Raw genomic sequence first — 24870 nt, 5'->3', positions numbered from 1 at the left:
GTTGTGCGTTCGCCCAAGACACGGCCATGATTTGGATGTGTGCGTTCATGGACAGATTTCCATTTAATCTGGTGGTTTGTCATACTGTCACGTTCAAGAGCATTAGCTTCCTTGTTCTACTTGCATGTGTAAAAAGGGCAGGTCAATTGTTGGTGACCTGCCCTACTGTTTTTAATCTGGGTAGAATCGCTGGTTTAGCAGAAGCCACAGTTCAAAGTGGTGATCTGAACACACACGTCTAGACTGGAAAGTGGAAACCTCTCTGCTGTTCTTCTTTGTTCTTCCCCGCACTGTCCCTCTCTCTCTGAGAAATACCGGAGATTACAGTGCAAATGTCCATATTAAATGTCACCTGTGAACATGCACAAAATATGGTGGTGAAGTATTTATGGATTTGTTGTGGTTGTTACGCATTGAATTATTTATCAATACACTGCATACACTCAAAGGACTGGAACACTGCAGTTATTGTGAGAAAATATATGTTTATTGATAGATGGCAATTAGGAGGATTCACACAAATACAAATGTGTATATTAATATTGTATTAGATGAGACCAGATCATGGCATGTCATAGAGTAATACCAGCATATGGACCGTTAAATTCTTGCAGCTCTCTGCTTTTTGAAGAGATACATTGTTGGTAAAAAAAAAAAAAAAAAAAGTTCAGAAACTGAAGCTATTTCAGTAGCCATCATGGGCTGACCCCAAGGCTAACCGGTAAACATGTGAATAAACAAAAGCAATCCAGTGATTACTATAGCATATCAAATAGTACATAGTATCATAAATATGTATTTTCACCACTGCTCATATGGATGTATCCATGGCATTTTAAGACCTGCTTGGGCTCATTCTCTTTCCATATCATCTACAAATCTCTGTACAAAGCTCTCACTGTTCCCAGAACATTCTGTGAAAGTCCAGTTTCACAACGTTGGAAGCAATATAAACATTTACATATGAAATTCTCAGTTACTGTAACATAGAGAACAAAAGGCACCATGACACCAAGTCATTACACCAAAAGCATTAACAAAAGCTATGAAATATGATGGGGGGGGGATTCCGAATTGGCTGTAACAGTAACATACGCTGCCAATTGTTTCATCAAATTAATCACATTATGTGACATTAGGCAGCATGGCTTTTTATGATCATTATTTACAATAGACTATGGTGTTGCGAGATGGAATTCACTGAGTGAGCGCACGTGCCCATTAAATACATCAATGGTGCAGTAAGATTAGTCTACTGTTGATGCCACCTTTATGGATGTTTAGAGAAATTAAAGTTAGTTGCAAATTAAGATGCAAAAAATAAATGGAATAATAAAAGGAAAAAAATGCATTATAAGCCTATTTAAGTACAAATGTTTGGTAAATAGTTGATAAACACACAATACAGTGTCATCACTGAAGGTTTGGCAGAGGTACTGTATATATTTATAACCATGAACAATGTTCATGCTGTAAGTCCATATTGTATATCATATGTATTTGTCTCAGTGGCACAAATCAGTCCTTATTTGTGAGCAAACATTTCCGTGAATGTGTCCAAGGTATTTTGTGTGTGTGTATGTATATATATATATATATATATATATATATATATATAAAATACTATATCATATTTACTCAGTTCATCACAGAGTTTATGCAGGTCATTTAGTCTCCTATGGCAGTACATTGAATGTGTAAAACGTATGGACTGGACGCATGGCTCTCATGCATGTGTGGCGTGTGGACGAGAGAGGGTCTGGATGCATGGCGATCATGCATGTGGCAGTAGCGCAGACAGATAAGCAGGCAGGTTCACATTATTTCCCACAGGGAGTTCCGTCCTTATGACGGGGGCAATCCACAGCATCAACACTGTCTGGACACGATGGGGGAGATGTCGAGACATGAATATTGTCGTCGCTGGTCGCTCTTGCACGCGTACGCACGTATCCATGCATACATATTAGTGCTGAAACAGTAAATCAAACTAATTGATCAAACCGACTTAAAAAAATAGCACATCTACAAACTCACAATAGATCGATATCCGATACACGCTGTGAGCTTATAGATCAGCTTTCTGCGGAAAACATGCTTCCCGATTGGTCGATCAATCGGAAAGGTTACCGTAAGAACAGTCGCTAAGAAGACACCCGACAGTTGCAGCCCTAATACATATCAGCACCCCGCGCATCGTCCCATTTTCACTTGAGCGAGTAGAGCAGCTCAGCGGTATGGCAGAGAGACAGAGGGTGGGCAGAGGAGAAGTACTGGCAGCACAGCCAGTCCTCCAGCTCAGCGTTCCTCTCCGGCTCCAGGGAACGCTCGGCGAACTTCATCATCAGCAGGGCCCGTTTCACATCCAGCCAGTTGAGGAGGCCCTCGTGACGAGAGCCCTCCACCGGGCCTCCCCCGGAGCCGTGCTGCTCCATCAGGTCCTTCCTGGGGCCCCAGAGCAGGCTCTGGAGGACACGCTTGGCCTCCTGGATATGGATGCGTTTGATGGGGTCGGGCTGGAGCAGGAGCTGGGCCAAACGCCGCAGGCCGGCCGAATAAATGGACAGGGCCGGGATGGGGGGCAGGTCCTCGCAGGAGTAGTCTTGCTCCTTCAGTGCCGGGCTCACTTCGAACGGGTTGGGCTGGTGGAGCAGCTCGTAGATCAGGATGCCCGTCTGGAACTCGTCGAACTTGCGGTACTGCGCGGCCGAGACGATCTCCGGCGCCAGCCTTGCGTGGTCGCGCTTGACCCGCGGGTCGGTGCTGGCCGAGGCGGCGTCCTCCGCAGAACGCCGCTTGGCCTTGGCGAAGTTGCTGATGAGCAGCCGCGGGAGGTGACGCTGGCTGTCGCCGGCGCCCGAACCGTTGCTGGTGACGGTGTCGTTGGCGGCGGGCTGCGGCGGCATGGGAGTGGGCACGTGGCCTTGCTGCGCCGCTGACAGCCGGCGGTGGTGAGGCACCAGCAGAAGGTTCTCCAAGCAGAGGTCGCGGTGCGTGACGCCGTTCTCCTTCAGGTGCTCCAGTCCGCTGCAGAGCTGCAAGAGCAGGAAGCAGATGCGGCGCTCGTACACCTCCGGCTGGGCCTTGTGGAACGCTTCCCACTCCCGCACGAAGTCAGCGGTGCTCTGCTGGGGCACCTCGCGGGTGATGACCACCACCCGCTCACGATCCGCCTGCTGCACGGGGAGGGAGGGCTGGGAGGAGGCCTCGTCGCAGGGCAACATGCTCTGGGGGACACAGGCGTTGAAGTGGCCGCAGTCCTGCTGGAGGTTGAAGTGAGGCGGCATGCTCTGCTGCACTGATAAGCCATACAGGTGACCCTGCTTGGCTTCCATGGATGGACTTTTACAGATCTGCAGAAAAAAAAAGAAGAAACAAAGGGAACATATATTAATTTTAGCTTCTTCCAGGGTCGATTTCAATTCAGCTCCAATTCTCCTTCAGTCAAAGTCAGATTAATGTTCAGCTGGAAAACATTATAAAATAATTTAGATTCCACGAAACCAACAATTGCCGCTCAGTGTTTGAAAAGTGGAATTTATCATTTCAGTTTTTATTTTCATATACTGTATAGGGTTCAAGAGATTAAATAAGGCCCTGATTGAAGGGAATGTGTGATTTTATTTACCTTCACGGCATAGGAGCTGCTGGCGTCGGAGGCACAGGCAGCCGCGTAGTACACGGCGTCGCCCGCATTGCAGCTGGGCCTGTTGCAGGTGAGCTTGAACAGGGACCAGTTGCTCTCGTCGAACCTCAGCGGGCTCCTCTGGGAGCGCGTGAAGTGGTCCTCGCACTTCAGAGCCAGCCGCCGCAGGGACTCCGCGTAGAGGCCGCCGAGCTTCGAGTAGACCCCCTCCCGGCTGTCGATGTTGCTGAGCAGGGTCTGCAGCTGCAGGCTGGAGCCCGAGTTGGGCGCCGCTGCGGAGCACGGCTTCTCTGAGGCCGAGAAGGGCGCGCTGAGCTGGGGGGATGACGAGCAGGTCACGCTGCCCCGGCAGTGGACGCCCAGGCGCCCGCCGCGGGTCTTTGGCGCCTCGTCCAGCGTCCGGGAGCGCGAGGGACGGGTTAGCGGGGCGTGGTAGCGCTCCAGAGACTCACTGCAAGAGAAGAACCCAGTGTTATGATTACCGTATTTAACCCATTCAGGCCTGACGTCGAAATTTAAAAAAAAAAGTTTTCTAAATCATGACAATTTTCGGAAAGATTTGAGGCACATTTTAACGATTTTTCAAAAATAGCGGACCTACAAGTTCATAGCGCGCCACTCGGTGGCGCGCTATGAGCTTGTAGATCTGCTATTTTTCAATAGCTAAATTATAACATAATGTTTAAAACACAAAGGGGTTCCCACCCAAAATGGGTTAATGGTTAATGTGGTTAAACGCTAACGTGACATGGATGTGTTCCAGGTCTCAATGGAATAACTAAAACTAAAAAAATAACAAATAAACGCTAACAAACTTAACTAAAATAAATATTTCAAATACAAGCCTAATGTTTTGGGTGGATATGAAATCTTCCAATATTTCTGCTGCAGCTATTTTTAGCCAGTCTCTGAAAGTAGTCAATATAGTGAGTGAGTTTGTAGATAGGCTATATTCGCTATTTTTCTCTTGACTATGGGGTCTCTTGACTATCCCAAATTAAAAAAGAAAAAAACTAACACCAAAACAACCTTCAAAAAATAAAACGAAACTAGCAAAACCACTGAAAACAAATGCTAAACAGATACAAACTAGAAGAAGTGCCCTTCTGGGCACAGGTCTCCACCAGGAGGATAGGACTGTGTGAGATGTTTGGCAAAATGTTTAGGAGTAATATAAACATGTTTGCCTTTGATGGAAATTGGATGATTTGAGGCATTTTGTTCCAAAAATGTGTTTTGCAAAAATCAACCTGTTGGTGGCGCTATAACAGGCCAATGTGAAAAGGGTGGGATATATTCCTCAGCCTAGTAAGAAAATGTGTGAAAGATTTCACGTAAATTGCATGCTGCGTTCATGATTTGAGGCTATTGTTCAAAACGGGGCAATCTTGCAAACTGTGAAAGCCAATTATAGCCAATTAGGATGGAATATGAAATATGGGACAGATCCAACTTGAGCACATGACCATAGAGATACTGTGTAACGATTTGTGAGATTTTTGGACAGAATCTGGAGGAGTAATGTAAAAAAATGTGTTTTACAAAAGTCGGCCTCCTGGTGGCGCTATAAAAGGCAGATGCGGAAATTGCAGGTCAAAGGTTTGTCCTTGGCCTCTAGGGAGTGTGCATGCAACGTTTCACGCAGATCGTGCAGTTTTAGGTAAAAATGTGAAAAGCTGCCTCATGGTGGCGCTATAACAGGCCGTTCTGGAAAATGCGGGGCAGAGGTTCATCGTTGCCATCCAGGGAGTGTGTGTGCAAAGTTTGGCATCGACCGGGTTAACGGTGCCGGAGATTAGCTGTACACAGACCGACGGAAGGAAGGACGGACACACACACACACGGACGGACGGACACACACACGGACGGAGTGCAAAACATACTCTCTCCCCATGCCTTCGGCCTGGTGGAGACAATAAATCTAAGCTAATGAAAAAAAGCAAAAACAAAAATAACCTGGAAGAGAAGAGAGGCCGCGGGTCCACGGGGCTGGACGGCAAGCTGGCCCGGGAAGAGCCACCGTTGGCGGGTCGGCACACGTTGCTCTCCGAGCCGCTGAACGGAAGGCGAGGGTAGGCGCGGACGAAAGGCTTTCCGTTTGCGGCGTCGGGGGCGGACACAGTGCGGTTGACCATCTTCTTTTCCGGGAGCGGCGGGGGCTGGCCGCCGCTCAGGCCGTTGTTGAACGGGTCTGGGCGAGGCGAGCCCGGAGCTGAAGTTATCGGACTTCTTGGAAACGGAGAAGAACAGGAAGCCATCCGTGATGCATCTCGAGAGCCTGAGAATAAACACAAAGAAAGAAATATGTCTTTTAGGACAGGGGTTCTCAACCCGTGGGTCGCGACCCCTCGGGGGGTCGCCAAATTATTTTAGGGGGTCCCCAAATTATTTTTTTAAAAAATATTTTTTTTTCACGATTTTTCAAAAATAGCAGACCTACAAGCTCATAGCGCGCCACTCGGTGGCGCGCTATGAGCTTGTAGATCTGCTATTTTTCAATAGCTAAATTATAACAATGCTTAAAACACCAAAAGGGGTTCCCGCCCAAAATGGTTTAAGGTTATTGTAGCAGTCAATTTATATTGGGGGTCGGGAGGGGGCGGGGCGGGGGTCCCGAGACGTTGGCAAAGCATTTTCGGGAGTCCCCGGCCAAAAACGTTGAGAACCCCTGTTTTAGGACAGTAGTTCTCACTTTTTCTGTGTCAAGGAGCCCCAAATTGATATATCAATATTTGTCCAAGGACCCCCATCTGCGTATTTTGTGCAAGGAACCCCCAGAAGAGAATATTTATGTTTCAAATAAATGAATTAATAAAAATAAAATCTACATTATTCAAAATTAATATTATTAGATTTGGGTTGCTTGACAAAGATTAAGAAATAAGAATGTTAACCAACACATATCTGTATAGTAAAATAGACATGTGTGGGTAGGGGGGTGAGTTGTAGCCTGAAGAGGCCATGTCTTCAGTGCACGATGAAGATATAATCACAACAGCTTTGTCTTTCGTGATACCACTGAAATAACTATCAAAAGTTTGCCCTTTAAAAGAACATGTACGTTAATGGCACTGGGTAGGTAGAATAGCCCTGACGACGTCGACACTGCAGAGATTCAAAATGATGAGTGTTTGTGTTTGAGACAGAGATACAGACAGTCAGGTATGCCGGCCAGCAGACATACTGTAGATACAGAATAGGACACAGTGACACACCCATCTGTGGTTAATGTTTAAATATGAACAGCCTCCACAATCGTGGTAGACACTGAAGACTGTACCGAGTCATCAGCACATGTTTTGTAGGTGGCCACTGTGTTACTAGTACGCACATTTACTACACACTCACACACCCATCCAGCACAAACACACCTTTATTGCCATGAACGAGGGTTACACAATAGTGATGAACTAACAATATAATATTATCGGTATAGAAGGTAAAATGTATGAACTTTGCCCTATGGTGTAGATTTTGACCATACTGTTCTGGAGATTAGAGCTTGTTTTGCTCATTTCCTTTCTGCTGTACTATAATGTACTTCATTTTCACTCTCTGCGGATTTTATTGTATTTCATATTCGAATCATTTCCCATTTCACGTTTTTTTTAGCGATGGAAAACACCTGAGAAAAGGTTTTGTATTTTAAGGTTTTATATACCATGCAGTTGCCATACCAGTGCTTTAACCCTTCAGAAGCATTTGTATTGAAGTTTTAAGAAGATGATGACCACGCAAACCTGGTGGCTACGCACAATTCAGCATCGAAGGTGATGCTCAGAAATGCCTTCCGTACAGCTATGACAAAATGGCAGAATTAAAGACTAAACTGAAATGTTGACATTGCATTAGATGAGAGGAGATGCTGAGATAATTGTGTGGTGTCGACTGTAAATGACTGCTTTCACGGAAGGGGAAGACCGTAATGAAGAAAGTATACCGTTTAGGAAGTAGCCCAGGCCCCTTTTTTCCCTCATTATCTGACTCCATAATTATCTGTTCAAACATTCCCCAGGAAGTTACAGCAATTAAAACTGTCTGAGGAGATCCACACGAGATTTACATCCAGCGCATAGAGAATAGACACTGAACTCCAAATCCACGAACAGCGTGAGATTACTGCGGCGCGTTTCTCCGTTTCTCAATTGGACCGCATCTTCTCAAATTCAAGTGACATCCACAAGATGTCATTTTGGATTATTATTATTATGTCAAAGCCAAAATCATCCAGGCCAAGTCCCAGACAGAGTATATTACATTCTGAAAGAGGACGATGAGAGAGAGAAAGAAAGCAATAAGCAGACCATCTGTTATCTCTTTTCTCATTTTACAAGTTAAAATAACCTTTTGTATATTGTTCTTCCAACTCAGTTTCAGTGGAATCCCATGCTTTCTCTTAGCGGAACGTGACCGCACATTATTCAAAGGGCAAGATAGAGATCTTTCATAAACATACCGGGCTGAAGTCCGGAGGCTCTCATTGTTTCATAGATTATATTCTCTGAACTGTAAACGGTACAGTAGATAGCCTTCAAAATAATTTAAATTCTATGAATATCAATTTAACTCGCTAGAATTTGGACATTATAATTTGGACAGATTATTTCATAACAATACTCATTACAGTAGTACACAGTATCTGGCATTGCTCTGAGTTCCCCTTTAGACGATGAGCAGTGGTGGACAGTCAAAAAGTATTTTTACTTGAGTACTACTGTCCTTAAGTAACGCAGTGAAACTAGTTCTAGAAATTAGTTCTACAAATGCACAATCACGATGCGTTGTGAGCTTGCAGATCGGCTAAACTCGCTGTTTTTCTAAACTTTCTGAAATTCATTGCTATGCATTGATATATAAAAAATGAAATTTGTAGTTTTGAATACTGTGTTTTTGACTGAGCAACATATAGTAACATTTGACCAAGAGTATCTCTACTTTCTTTCTTCCAGGAAATAAAACGTCTGGGTTTCCGAGGCTACTCTACTTTGACTCAAATAACATGGTGTGGTGTGGAAGCGATAGGCACTGGTGTAAAGTAACTAAGTAAATTTACTGAAGTACTGTATTTAAGTACAATTCTGAGGTATTTGTACTTGAGTATTTCCAATTTCCAATACTTTTACTTCTACTCCACTACTTTATTTTGAAAACTTTAGTTACTAGTTACTTATTAGTTATTATTACAAAACATACATTAACCACTTCAGCCCATATACTGTATATTTCGGCCATTTGAAAATAGCAGATCTCCATGCTCACAATGCGTCACACATCTTGTAGATCGGCTATTTTCAAACATTAATACATTTGAAAACTTAAAATGAGACATTCGGTACAATGGGTACTTTTGAAGTACATTTTGAATTGTGGACTTTTACTTGTAACGGAGTAGTTCTACATTGCAGTATTGATACTTTTACTTAAGTAAAACAATTGAGTACTTTTTCCACCACTGGCGACAAGTCACTTCCTCAAATGAAACCACAACCCTCCGTGGACTTTCATTACGGTGCATCAGAGAAAACATCACCATATGCCTCGTCACCATACAAACATATCAGTAAGAGGTATAGATCAAAGGTCACTTGTAAAACTATACCCATAACTGACTTGACTCGCAATACACAGTACAGTACACAGCTATAATTAGTAGTACTGCACACAATACAGTACAGTACACACAGCTATAATTAGTAGTACTCACCAGTGTCAGCATTCAGACTGTCTGTGGAGGCTGTGGGCAGACTGGCACTGCCCAGGCCGCAGCGTACCGATTGGGTGAGGCTCTCTACTGACCCCTGTTGGCAGCAGCGGTCAAGTTCCATGTTGCTCCCGCTCATTTTACCGGACACTCTGGAATGCAGACAGAGAAACAAACTGAGAATGACCCTAACTCTTGGGGAACCAAGGCATTCACAAACTTAAGAGAAAAACAAATATTAATAATAATCAACAACCCCCATAACTCTGAAAGTGTACAAATGGAACTGTTTGTATGCTCTCAGAGTTACAGACCTGTAACAAGTAGGGTCCCCCTGGACCCCATTTTGAGAAACACTGCACAATGGCATTCAGGTCTTTTTTGGTCAGAAAGCTCATGAAATGTAGACGACCTAGTCATAGTCACCACCTAGTTTTCCTGTTCTATTGAGATATACCTGTATTCCCTTCTCCACAAACTATGTCTCTGTATGTGTGCCACGGGTTGCTTGTATCTCTGTGTATAATAGCAGATGCTCATGTTAGTAAGTGTATATTTATTAAGTAAGTGATATGTGATTTTAAAATAAGCGTCAAATAGATAGATCTACATTCCCATGATAGTAATCATTGCTATGAGTGTTTGTTCAGTAACATGGGTCTCCCTGTCTCAGCAATTCTTTAGTAAACGTAAAATACATTTTCAGGCCAGGATACCAGGAGAAAGAACTCAAATGGCCTACAGGATAAACAAGTGAAATGAGATATGACACAAAACCCTGAGTAGGCAAAATTGGAACTGGAGCACTATAAAATTGAAGCTGTAAAATGGGGTTCTCTTTCCAGATTGGGTGAAATTGATAGAAATAGATTGTTTTAACCAGTAAATATCATTCACTTACAGCACCGATAAATGCTTGCCCAGTATGTCTACTTCCTATCAATGCCATCATAAAGAGGAAGTTCACTTGAGATCCAAGCATGTCAAAAGGTGAAAGCAGAAAAAAGGAGATTCCGGTACAAATAGCGAGAGAGATGTTACGAATTGTAAGAAATAGCATTTTAACATTAACGACCACAAACAACATCAGTCCTTAAATCAGTCAGTATAGTATGTCAGAGCAACAAACTCTCTTGAAGGCACCTGTCTATTAAAACACACACACCGACAAATCAACAACATGAGGGAACTAGTTCCACATGTACAGTAAACCGAAGCAGCTAGTGTCAGTTTTGCTGCAGGGGGTTGCCATCTGTTTTTCTGCTAATTAAATCTGTATAGACACGGCCTTACGACCTGTCCCTAATAAACCCATGAGATGAAATTTGCTTTTTGAGCAAAACTGGCGCTGTTGGGTTACCTCACTTCCTTGCTGGAGGCACACACACCGTAAAATGATGGGGTTTAATCTAACTCTGAGGTTATAACACTCAGGGTTAAATTATCAATGAGGATTTTACTGTAGTGTACACATAGCTGAGCCAGAGGGGAAATAAGTCTCTCTGACTCTAAGTTCCACAATCTACAAACTGCTACAGAGATGTCTCTAATTCCACCTGGTAAAAGTTCAGAAGAGGAAGTTGTCCCCTTTCACTGGAAGATGACAGCTTCCCTTTTCAGAAAAACGTTCAGCTTTAAACAGAGGTGAGTTTTTGAGTCGAATCAAACAAATATCTTTTCAAATCCCTTGACTCCTTCAAAACCGCTCTCAAAGGGCACCTACGGATGGCTGCAATTCGAAACTGGCCCCCGTAAAATCTGAATCCCCCCCCCCCCCCCTTTTCCCCTCACTGTATATGTTTCTTTTCCCTTTTTACCTCCATTATGATGAATTCCTGTTCTGTTCTTTGTCTATATAGAAGTGTCTATTTGTACGTCTCTAAATGTTTTGATGAATTGAACATGGTGGACCCTGTTGTAAACAAGTGTAATGCTTAATTGGGTCGTCCACTCACAGTTAACAGCCTTTGTATTGAGTTTGTGCTTGAAATGTACTGTAATTCTGCAAACTGTTAATACAATTTTCAATCAATAAAAAAAAACATGTTTGTTAAGGCGCTAGCTAGGCTTAGACTCATTTGTTTTGCAGTAGGAGTTATTTAATTACAGTATGGCTACACACGAAACCCGCCTCATCTTAACACAAATGTTCAGAACGGTCTGCATTATTATTACTGTAGGCGGAACGACGCAGTTGAAAACCGTGGGAGCCAGGATGTATGTCCTACTGTAAACAGTACAGTATGTGCAAATACTGAAACTCAATCCTGCTCCAACACAGACTATTATTTCTATGTTGTCTTATCTTATCTTCTCCACATTCAAAACACGATCATCCTCGTTTATCTTCTAACCGTAATCTTTGCTGTGATCAGATAAAACGACTGTTTGCCCTCATGTGCTCATGTTCATATTTTGCTCGTTTTGGACATTCTTTAAGGGTCCCATTTGGGAAGATGGGGGTCCACGGGGGCCGACGATTGAGAAGAGGCGGTGTCCTGCGGTGTTATCCGTTCCTCCGCTAGACTTCCACCATAAACTGAAGCAGCTTTACAAAATGAATGAGACTCTCCTCTGTGGGCTGCACACACTAAAGATCCACTATCACCTTACGCACACACGCGCACACGCACACACACACACACACACACACACACACACACACACACACACACACACACACAAAGAGGCAGTGATAAAAGGCACAGGAGCAAGGTAATGAGCACCATGACTGCGTGCGTGTCTCTGTAGTCGTCTCGCTCAGTTCTCTAAGTTTTGTTGCCAAAACAGGAGATTTTCCTCTGGATTTTCACTGGAATGCAGTACTTTAAGTAGCAATACCACAACGTAGAAAATCTATGTTCAAAAAAAAAAAGGACTCGGAACCAAGGTTCAAGGTTAATATTGTCCAGAGATAAATATTGTGCGCGCGCACACGCACACGCACACGCACACACACACACACACACACACACACACACACACAATAAAAAATAGTCGAACTACCTGTGGGTCCAGATTACCCAAGTTTGGGAACCACTGCTGTAAATGTAGAAAAGTGGGAAATAATTAAGCAGAATGTCCCATTTCAAGTTGGAGTGGAGTATAAAGTACAATGATTGCCTCTGATGATGTATTAGGGTAGAAGTTTAAAGTATTTGTATCTAATATATTATATAATGTGCCTATTTATGATGTTTGGATTTAAAACCACTATCACAAAGAAGAGAAAGGTAGTAGCGTTCTTTCAGCATCAAGTGTCAGTGTAAACCATGGTTCAATCATCAAGTGTCAATGTAAACCATGGTTTGTGTTCAAACAACAGCCTGGAAGCCTGGGAGACAACACTAACCCATATTTAGATTGTAAACCACAGCGCTAAATAGCACATTGAATGTGCTGACACATGACATGTGTGTGGTATTAATAAAGTAGAGTGGGCAGCGTGGGGACAAAGTACTAAACCCCAATACTTGAGTCAAAGTGAGTACACTCCATTTCACTTGTGGTACAAGTGAAATTTGCTCTGTCAAACTTGTGCTTGAGTTGGAGTACTTGCTTTTAGACGTACAAGAATAAATTAAAAGTACATTCATTGCCTTATTATAGTTCCAAAATCTTCTAAGATTATATACTGTACATACAAATTTAAATAGCAGATCTACAAGCTCACAACGTGTCTCATCACAACGTGTTCTGATCTTGTACATCTGCTTTTTTCAATACATTGAAAAAATGTCCTATTTGAAATAGGGCTAAAGTTCCTTTCTGACAAGCCTAGTAATTCATTTTCAATGGGAGGCGTGCGTTTCTTTTCGTTTCATTTTTTGTTTTGAGCTCTTTTTTTTACGCTATGCGTCCCGCGGCCCTCATGAGCAGACCTGGAGCAGACCTGTCGTTGATCCAGGCTCCTCATGAGCAGACCTGGAGCAGACCTGTCGTTGATCCAGCATCACCCGCTCCTCGTCTGAAAGGACCTTTCGGTGGTTCATTCAAAATGAACCTTTTCTCCTTCGAAAAGGTATTGAGTATCGAAATACAAACAATCAAAGTAAAGTACATCAGTGAGTCCAAAAATGTACTTGGTGTTGGTGGGGATGTTGGTTATTAGGGGATGAGATGGGAGTCCCATCTAACTACAGAGAGGGGTGTGATGGTGCTCACCATGTCCCCAGCCTGCGGTGTTGTGCTGGATCGGGTTTCCTCAGATTATATTTGTTTCACTTCCTGACTCACACACAGGCAGGGCTTCTTTTATTGACATTATGAGGGCTGAGTTACAACAACGTATACACACACATTGTACACAACGGGGCACATGCTGTATAGTACTGTACCCAGGAGTATTATACTTAACTGAAACTAAAAACAAAAAATAAATGCAAAATTAACTGACACTAAAGGTAATAAAAAAAAAGTGAAATTTCATGTAAAAGCGGGCGCATGAGTGCAGGTCTTTTAACTGTAGCCACGCATTCAAACTTTCAATGTTAACACAGGGGGTAATTATAACCTTACTTTACTGAATGAGGTATTGTTGACGCTGTGTGTCAACGCACAATACAACACCATTCATTGTTGGTTAAGAAACATGCTTTTACTGTTCATCACCGTAGGACCTGTTATTATGGCCCATAGCAACCGGGGTGAAAATAGCCTGGCCCAGCCAGCGTGATTTCTTGTATAGGAGGGCCGGGCGCCGGCTGGATCAGGCGGTGGATCCTATTGGTTCACCGATCTGGGCGCGTGTTGTGAAAAGTCCTTTTTGTCCCCCTATCAACATTATGAGCAGCAATGCAGTGTGTTGACAAAGACATGACAGTAGTTTCAGGTCGCTGGGCTACGTACGTATAGGGCTTACATGCATAAAAGAAACGTATCTTAGTGGCAGGCCAAACGGCGAGGGAAGATGAGCACTTTGTTGCCTGTGTGCTGATCAGGGATCAGTGTTGTCGTGCGGCAGCCAGGGCTGTTTCCAAAACATGCGTTTGAGTGAAACAGGAAGTCTATACAACACAAGTGACAAGAAGGGGAAAGGCCAATGCAAGGACCTTACTAATGCTGCAAAAATAGCCGATCTACAAGCTCACAGTGCATCACGTTCTGATATTTTAGCAGTGATTTTTGGTGAATGAGGCAGAATAAGGATGCTGGGCTTCAAGTGGTTAAATGTCAAGTATAGTAAGTCATAATAATGGAAACTACCTTTCTCTCACGTTTTCCTTAAGTTGTGACACATACTGTATCTTAGGGGGAAAGTACTCAACCACAATATTGAGTCAAAGTTTGCTCAAATATTACTCAACTACAAGTGAAAGTTCCTCAGTCAAATTTGTAGTCGAGTTAAAGTACTGGAGTAATTGCTTTAAAAACTACAGATTGCAGATCATATTGTCTTTTTAATATCAAAGCATTATGCTGTGATGAAGTTTAGACATTTCCCCCCCCAACTAAAGCGATGTAACCGTCGATGTACACGCTGACAACGTGTCACATTCTGCGACACATACTAAACAAAAGAACTTGAGTAAAGTAACTGTACTTATCCACCACTGCCAACGTGTGCAAAATCATGTTGAAAATCCTTCCCCAATATAAGCTCCACTATAAAATACATGGGGCTCAACTTCCAGAGCTTATGTCAGATCTGTGAAAACAACCGCGTCTCGGTCCCACTATAGCAGATGACCTGCAGCAGCTAAGTTTGTCTTGCTTTGGCTTCTGCAGTGTTAGAGTAGGTGTGCGTGCGTGCGTGCGTGCGTGCGTGCGTGCGTGCGTGCGTGCGTGCGTGTGAGGGAGAGAGTCGGCACAACCCCCCCTTGTTTATCGGTAGTGGTGTAAATTAGCTAAGTACAGTACTGTACCTCTGTACTGAAGACATTCTGCTTAAAGAGTACTTTCTACTTTTGGTACTTAAAACATTTTTTTATACCAGTACTATTGTACATTTTGAATTCTGGACTTTTACTTGTAACATAGTATCTCTATATTGCAGTATTGATACTTTCACTAAAGTAAAAAAAAAAAGGAAGTACCGGTACTTTTTCCACCACTGTTTATCGGCAGCGGCCACACAGTAGGTCTTTAAAGGGCTTTTCATCATGGAGGGGCAGTGTTACGCAACACAATCTGGCTGAGTCAGACTTCCAGACAGTAGTACACATCGCAAGAAACTATTCTTATCTAGAATGGAGAACAATGGAACCCAGTGTGTTTGTATTGTAAGACAGTGGGTTCCAGGGGGTCCCCAGCAGCAAGTGTTCAAAATTAGCCTGTTCAAAAATAGAAATATCTGACATTTTCAAAACAAAAAGCCTGAAATGTTTTCAGACCCGGGGGTCTGCGGCCAAATGCATAATTGATTTGCGAATCCTTGACATGAAAAGGTTTGAGAAACACCGCTTTTTTTTATCATGGAGGGCCGGTGTTATGCAGCACAATATGGCTGAGTCAGGCTTCCAGACAGTCATATATGTGCAGCGCAACAGAGGATTCTAATCTAGAATGGAGAACAATGGCACCCAGTGTGTGTCTGTAAGAGAATCTACCAGGATGTATTAACGTTCAACAGGAAACCTTGAACGTTTCTCTGCTCTTTCCTCCTTCTGTTAGGCCCTATTACCTTGCTGTGATATTGAGTCATTTCCTCTTGCATTATCGTTTCTTTTTGCCCTCCTTAAGTCACACTGTAGAGCACAGTGTTTCTCAAATGGGGGTAGTTGATTCTATGGTGTTAATTGGGATACAAATCGTACCAAATGAGGGGCCGTGGCCATATCACACCGGGGGTCCCTGAAATTAAAAGAAGCTTGAGAATCACTTATCTAGCCTATTTCACCTTCCCGAACGTTTACCTCAGCTCTCCCTGCAACTATTTCAGTCCCAGCCTTAAGTAGCCGGAGCGCATACAGAGATGCTGTTCCATGCTCTTCCATGTTCCATACTATTTACCCCGTGAAATATAGTGCTGGTAACTATATCTGCTGTACAGGAAGCATAGCTACAGCTATAGTAGATGCAGTAATAATTAGACATGCAGAAAGGTTAGTGAGAGAGAGAGAGAGAGAGAGAGAGAGAGAGCGCACAGTTGAGCACCGTTTTACAGCAGCTTGCTTTAGTTGCAGGAATATCAGAGAAAGAGGCTGAACATCATAGTTTGCTAAAGCAAACGTTGGCATTATGCAAATCACAAGCTATGTAGAACATTTTTAACTCGCCCCCTCCCAGGGAAACAAATTACTTTGTATATCGACATTTCCAGATGCAGACCATGTCAATGCAATCCTAGATTTCCAATTCAAAGTGCAATTTTCGTACTGGACTTATAATACTATTCCCTTCCTTGCCTTGAAAAAAGTACAACAGCAAACACTTTATTTTCCTCCTCGGGCGATTGGTCGGGCTGAATGAATCCCCAGTGCGCCAGTGTACAAGGGATGGTTTCCGACATTCTCACGTATTAAAGCAGACCATGACCAGCATGCGTCGAGGACAGGCTGCGATACGAGGGGAGGATAAACGAGAAGAAGATAGGCGGCGGTTGGCTGACACCAATGCCTTTCCAAACCATCCCATTTCCAACACACAACCATCTCTCTCCTGTCCTGAACAACCTATCACGGAATAACATATATTACAAATATCTGCAAACCTCATCCCTTTATAGAATCTAAGGGATGAGGTTTGCAGATATTTGTAATATATCTTATCATCTAAGGCTTAGATGATTGCTTACATGGCACACAAATACTTTGGTACACGAGAAAAAGGGTTTACCGGCGCCATGCAGCTGCCTACCTCATATTGGGAAGCTGAGGATGATCGTAGCAGGCACCATGTCGCCTCGGCTCGCTGCTAGTGCCGCGCTTCAGTAACGCAACCCTGGACGCACACTAGTCATATGTATATATAAATATGACTATAAATGCTCCCGTTAAATCCTCCTAATTTAAAAAAAAACGCTCATAGCTCACATATAGAATAAGAATCCACTGGTAGGCTAGACACAAAGATAAGGTTGACTTTTTTAGAGCAAAGGTGGTGTGTCAGCCCAGCAACAAGACGCTGTTCCGTTATAGAGAAGGGATCAACATAGCTTCGTAGCAGGAGGGGGGGTCGCAGGTTTCACTTTATAGAGAGGGGGGGGGGGGGGGGAGGGGGGGGAAGAAGACAGGCTTCCTGATTCGAAATATCCGAATGTCTGTTCTGTGAGCTCTGTTTCTATGATTGGCAACTGACTATGTGAGCTGGGACGGTTTGGGAGTTGCCAGGGGCAACAATCTGCTCCACAAGGCGCCCTCACCCTGGCATCCTTCACTGACCCAAGTAACACAGCTATCCCATAATAGTCACACACACACACACGCACACACACACACACACACACACACACACACACACACACACACACACACACACACACACACACACACACACACACACACACACACACACACACACACACACACACACACACACACACACACACACACACACACACACACACACACACACACACACACACACGTCTCTCTTTCACTCTCTCTCTCCCTCACACACACAGGCACGCATGCGCGCACACACACACACACACACGCGCACGCACACACACTTTGGTTTTGCATGCCTTTGGAGACATTGCATTGACTTCATTCTTACTCATCCCTTACTTACCCCAACCTCAACTCTATGGAACTTTACTAGAATCTTTAAGTGGAAGTGGTGACACCAATCTTATCCCCAATTTGACATGCAGACAGACGCCAAATAAGTGGTTTCATGCCCAACATTTGTCCCCAAATGTGGTCCGTGTCAGGAACACAGGCGCACACACACACACGCACGCACGTTTTTTTTGTGTGTGTTTTTTTAACTTGACTTTTAACATTTGTAGCCCCAACCACTAATCTAAACCCTGAATAGCTAATCATAACAATCTTTTATTATTTGTAACTCTAAAAATGTCATTGCCAGGCCCCAGGCCCAGGGGACCTCACAATGTCCCCGTAAGGTCACGTTGTTTTTGGGCTTAGTTTCCTTAGTAATGCGAACACAAACACACACACACACACACACACACACACACACACACACACACACACACACACACACACACACACACACACACACACACACACACACACACACACACACACACACACACACACACACACACACACACACACACACACACACACACACACACACACACACACAGACAGAACATGCTCGGAACACAATGGAGAGACTGAAATGTTTTAAGAGACAAAGCTCCTTTGGAGATGTCACACATCATCGCTGTCGGGTGGAAATCTCATATCATGTCAAAAACGTGACTTTTCAGGAAATGGGGGGGGGGGGGGGCAAAGAATACATATTCAAAGATGTTGTGAACTTGTAGATCTGCTATTTTTGAAAAATCTTAGAAATGTGCCGCAAATCTTTGAATATATATTCTTTTACAGTGAACATTTTTTACTCAAATCTTTGCTTCTGGGGGGGGGGGGGGGTCAGCGGGGGGAGGTCAGCGGCCAAATACATTTAACTTTGGGGGTCGTTGACATGAAAAGGCTTGAGAGAACTGTCAGGATTTAGAAGACATTTGTTGAATCTCGTCTCAGGTCTGAATAAGGTTAAAAGGAAGTTAAAGGCCTGGGCCATGGCTCAGCGGTCCAGGCACCTTGGATGGTAATCCAGTCTGGCAGTGTGCCGCGGGTTCGACTCCCGATCCCGACGGCCTTCACTGCATGTCTTCCCCCCCATCTCTCTCCCCATTTCCTGTCAGCCTACTGTCTGTCCCTCCATAAAATATAATAAAATAAAGGCGAAGGCCACAAAAAAAAGGAAGTTAAAATGTGGAGATACGAGGTTTCTCCCCCTACAGCCACGATATGTTCCACACCATCTGTGGCTCTTCAATGATTCAGCACATCAAAACGCTGCCTGGCAGAGTGGACAGGATGTGTGTGCGTGCGTGCGTGCGTGCGTGCGTGCGTGCGTGCGTGCGTGCGTGCGTGCCAGCGTCCTTGAGGGAGTTCCAGGGGGTCCCCGGCTAAATGATAGTTTGGAACCAAATGGACCCGTATGGGTCTGTACGGGTCCATTTGGTTCCATTTGTATACTCTCTGAGTTAAATTAACATTGATTTTACAATATAAATTAGGGGTCCCAGAGATAGAAATTCCATTAACTGGGGGTCCGTAGACTAATGCATGTCAAACTGGGGGGGTCCTTGAAATTTAACGGGTTGAGAATCACTGCTAGAGCCGTAAAAATCTTCTCTCATGGGGGTCCCTGGCATATCTTTTCAAATGGGGAATCCGCAAACGGGGGTCCTTGACATGAAAAAGTTTGGGAACCACTGCACTAACCTATGTACCTTTTCCTCTTCTGCCCTAGCCTGGCTAATAAGCCAGACTAATATCACACAACACTGTCGCGGTATATTAGTCTGGGCTGGCTCCACTTGGATTTCATTTCCCGGGGGGCGGGTTCAAACATTTTCTCTTTGACGCAATTGGTCAGAGCTACTGTCAGTCAAAAGTCTCAAGCATTGAACGTCACTGTACCAAAGCCCGCCCATATTGCATACCGTGTCCCGATTGGTCCGACCTGTTCTCGGTTGTAGGAAAGAGGCGTGCTACTGAGCCTCGCCAGACCGTAATCCGCTGGTAGGCAATTTTTTTTTGCCAACGGCTGATTCGGTCTGGTTTATTAACCAGGCTACTTCTGCCCTGGTCCCTGGATTTGAACACGGTTTCCTGAATTGAATCTTTCTTTTTTTTCCGCCTTTATTTTTTATTTTTATAGAGGGATAGGTATACAGTAGGACAGGAAATTGGGAGAGAGATGGGGGATGACACGCAGTAAAGGCCATCGGGATCGGGAGTCCAACCCGCGGCACACTGCCAGACTGGATTACCAGCCAAGGTGCCCAGACGGCTACGCCAGCCGCCCGGGCCAATGTAATCTTTCTTGACCATCAGGTCAAACTTCAGTCGGTCATATCCTGTGTCTACTGTAGGTGAGACATGACTTTTGACATGATCTAAATGTCTCAATAGAAGAGCAGGGAGACCAAATACAACCACATAAAGTAATATTGTATTAACCCATTCAGACCTGACGTCGAAATTAAAAAAAAATGTTTTCTAAATCATGACAATTTTCTGAAAGATTTGAGGCACCTTTTAACGATTTTTCAAAAATAGCAGACCTACAAGCTCATAGCGCGCCACTCGGTGGCGCGCTATGAGCTTGTAGATCTGCTATTTTTCAATAGCTAAATTATAACATAATGTTTAAAACACCAAAAGGGGTTCCCGCCCAAAATGGGTTACAGATTGTATAAGTTATATTGTATTAACATACTCATAACATTACCATACAAACTCACTGGACAAATTGAAAAAAATCAAATAAAAATAAGTTTCATATTTCTGCGTTAAGTTAAAGGAACAATACCATAATGTCGAAATGCTCTGTTACAAGTGAAAGTGTATTGAAAATGAAAAGGTACTGGCAATTAAAGGTTTTCAGAATTTTGACAAATCTTTCACAAATAGCAGATCTACAAGCTCACAATGCATTGCGTTTTTATATCCTGAAGCATAAAATAGGGTTAAAGTATGGTAAAAGTAGTATGGTTAAAGTTAAAACCAAAGCTGTCAAATAATTATAGTGGAGTAAAAGTACAATATTTGCCTCTGAGACGTAGTGCAGAAGAAGCATCAAGTATTGGAAAATTGACATGCTCAAGTAAAGTAAAAGTACTTCAGAATTGTACTTGAGTAAATGTACATTAGTTGCCTTTCACCACCACAGAAGACAACTGAGATAAAGTGAGAGGAGCAGAAGCTGTGTTGATGGGTGACTGGCGTGAGGCATGTTCCCACATGTATCTTGACAAAGTGTATTTTTATCGGCGCAGAATGCCAGCAATGGCATAACAGCGCAGAGAGATGGGAGCTGACTAGAATTACCACCGAAAATAAGGCTCCCTGAAATGTGATCGGCGACAGGCGTGACTCCGCAACTGACCGGCGGGGTCGCGAGGAACAAACGCTAATGTGGCCGCTGACAGTTTCATTTTGGAGGGTTTCGAATGTCACAACAAAGCAGCCCAATGAAGGAGGAGCGTGGCTTCCTTTTATACAGCGGCGTGGACAAGTAACAAAGTACATTTACTCGAGACAGATATTGTACATTTGACTCTGCTACATTTCCAGGAAGGGAGAAAGTACTGTATCAATTAATCACATAACCACTTAAACCCCATATGGTTGAGCGGAGACTAGTCCCTCAGGAGCCAGGATGGACATGTTAATGTCTTTTGTAGACAGGGGGCTCCGTGGCACAAACAGAAGGCATTTGGAGAACTACTGGTGGCTGGCCTTATTATACACTATGCATAACTGATGTCATGTTCCTTCATAGCTGTCTTTTATATTGTTATCCTATTTTAACTGTGTAACTAGTGTTACAGTACTTATTCTGCACTTGTCTATACCCTTACCTGCAGTGGCGTGCACAGATAGACACTAGGGGGTGCTAGAGCACCCCCTGCCCTTTTGGCAATGTGCCCTTTTGAGAAAAAAAACGAAAAAAAAAAACATTTTTTTCTCTTTTTTTTTTTTTCCCCGAAAATAGCAGACCTACAAGCTCATAGCGCGCCACTCGGTGGCGCGCTATGAGCTTGTAGATCTGCTATTTTTCAATAGCTAAAGCATAACATAATGCTAACACCAAAAGGGGTTCCCGCCCAAAATGGATTAAGGCAACCGGCCGGTTCCACGCGCTGCACAAGGTGCCCTTTTTTAACTTGAGCACCTGCCCCTCTAAATGTCTGTGCACGCCACTGCTTACCTGTATTTTTTGGCATCCTTATTGCTGTGCTGCCATGACAACTGAATTTCCCTCAGGGAATGTCTGTCTATCTGTCTGTCTGTCTGTCTGTCTGTCTGTGAATAGTTAACACCCTGAGCGCACAGGACGGATTTCTCCTCCGCCCTATCAATTAGTAACGCCCAGCGCTCAAGACGGAGATTGATCAAAAGGACGGAGATTATTGATATCAAAACCGATCGCATCGCTCCACAGGCTGGGAGCGTCTGTTGTGCAATACTCGATGTTATTTTCCGATGTCATCGAAAATGTTCCCCCCCCCATTTTAGCCGACGAGATCGAAAATCTTAAAACTTGAATAACTCTTAATCTAACTCATTCCGTCCAATTCTAAGAAAAGATTATGTGTTAGACGGCCCACCGCGGCCCCTTGCGAGTCGCGTTAGAATTAATCATACCTCCCGTTGTTGCCGATCGCCTCGAGAGTGGTTGGCTACATCAAGCTACTTCAGCCACATCCGGGATAACATCCGGTCCATCGTTAAATGTGCTCCGCTGCTATAAATCGCTGGGCGCTATGATTTAATGGATTAAATAACCCTGGGCGTCAACTGTGCTGCGGTACGTACTGTATCTTTGAAAACGCACTGATATGTGTCAGGCTTATATTGATCCAAGGTTCTGGAAGGAACATCTCGTCAAGGTATTTAAGCTGTCTGCATTAATATGAACGGTAAGATAATAAGGTAATAAAATGTCAGATATAGTGAAAATAGCCAATCTGCAAGTTGTAGAAGTCCTGACATCAGTTGTTCATCCCCTGGGTTGTAGAAGTAATTTCTCTATGGAGACTAACATTGAGTCATCTTAAAATCATCTCATATAAGCATTGTGGTCCAAAAATAAACAAACTGTCTTGTCGATTTTGTCAGGGAGATTGCTTTGTATTGCTTACGATAGCCAGTCACACATATTTGTTACAGTCTTTTTCCGGTGAAAATGTAACTAATTCGGCGGCAGTAACATTAGCGTTTTCTCGCCATAAGCTAATTCTTCATATGAGTGAAAGCGCTGGCATTGTGGGATAATATTTGTATTTTTGGAACCCAATTCGTATTTGATGCGATATAAAGTAAGTCTATGGGAATTCAGCATGGGGAGAATAACCGTGACCCAGGTAGGATGTGTAAATTATGGCAGACTTTGGTGCTCTAGTCTATAAGACACCATCGTATGACTTGGTTAATGGATAATAGCCCTAGTACCACTAAATATTAATATTAACATTATGATGCTCAATGATCCATCTCTATTAACTACTGTAAAAAAGAGACTGTTTTGTCTTTGTGCGCCGATATCAATAACACAGGCCTGTGTGTTTTTTTTCTTCTTCTTCTTCTTTCACAGTTCTGTGTCTATTGTGTACAGTGGCAGCCAAAACGCATGTACAGCAATGTGACACAGCAAACGGAACAATTTGACAGGCCTGTTTGTGTGTAAATTAGAATTGGAAAAAGTCACACTGTTAGTATTTGAATGGAACAGGGAATGCATTGTGGGGAAATACACAGCGACAGAAAGGAGGCTGATTCAAGGCTGAATAATCGTGTAATGAAAGGAGAGGGCGCTGCAGGGGTCACTGGCATGGCTGCACAAAGCAAGGAAGTACTGAGCACGTGTGTGAACACACACACACACACACACACACACACATACGTGCTTGTATTTTACTATACTTGTGAGGACACATCAACGCTTTAGTACGTCAATTTTGTGAATGTCATTTTTACTACTGTTTGTCCTTTTTTTAACCCCAACACTAAAGCCGGAAATATCTACAAGCTCACAACTTGTAGCCTGCGTGACATTGAATAACTCTGCATAACTAACTCCTAAACGCCTAACCCTAAAGATAACCCCAACCAAATCTTTTCCTAAATCTAAAAATCTCTTTTTTTTTTACCATAAACAAACATTTTCCTTGTGAGGACCAGGAAAATGGACCTCACAATGTCTATCGCACGCACGCGCGCGCACGCACGCACACACGCACACGCACACGCACACACACACACACACACACACACACACACACACACACAAGTTTGTGCCTGTCTGGCGACTCAGATCTACAAGCACACTTTTAGTCAGGAGTTGATCTGGTCCACCGGTTCTCTATGCCAAAGAAACAGGCAACCATGTGGTTTAGGCAAGCATGTCCTGTCCTGTACTATAATGTCCTGTCCTAGCTGTCATGGGTCATGAATGCACATAAAAATATGTATGTGTCCACACAAAACGCAAAACAAAAAGGATGTGAAAAATGCCTGGTGCAATGTCACACACCGTAGCACAGTGTGTCAGACAATAGATGAGTGCTCATAGGTCTTATTAGCCTCATTGAGCATCCCCATACTATTTTCCCACAATCACACTTTTTGTTAAAATTGTGACGGAAAACCCCCCATCAAAATCCATTCTGGAATTCATCATAGAAAACATCCTTCTACATGCTGGTGAAGGAATACACAGGCATTTAGAATGGAATTTTTAATATGAATTCCAGACGCCCACAATTGACTTGTCTATGCCCTCCAATCCCTGCAGCAATGTTTTTGTTGGAGATTATTTTTGGCCCTTTATTCTTAATAACAAATAATAAATAAACATTTCTCAACCC

The 24870-nt window shown here is 43.5% G+C and overlaps 1 protein-coding gene across 1 annotated transcript in view; it reads right to left on the bottom strand.

The window, feature by feature from the left end:
• Positions 1-577: 577 nt before the first annotated feature.
• The window catches only part of prag1 (PEAK1 related, kinase-activating pseudokinase 1), a 34232-nt gene continuing 9939 nt past the window's right edge, over positions 578-24870 (bottom strand). Inside the window, exons 4-7 of the mRNA XM_079524380.1 lie at positions 9351-9499; positions 5603-5924; positions 3629-4097; positions 578-3353 (exon numbers count right to left, since the gene is read on the bottom strand). Coding sequence (XP_079380506.1) covers positions 2208-3353; positions 3629-4097; positions 5603-5924; positions 9351-9499 — 2086 coding nt within the window. The 3' untranslated portion in view covers positions 578-2207. The remainder of the gene's footprint in view (positions 3354-3628; positions 4098-5602; positions 5925-9350; positions 9500-24870) is intronic.

Source organism: Electrona antarctica (assembly GCF_951216825.1).
Source record: "Electrona antarctica genome assembly, chromosome: 16".
Classification (NCBI taxonomy): Eukaryota; Metazoa; Chordata; class Actinopteri; order Myctophiformes; family Myctophidae; genus Electrona; species Electrona antarctica.
This window is presented reverse-complemented; position numbering and strand designations above follow the sequence as displayed.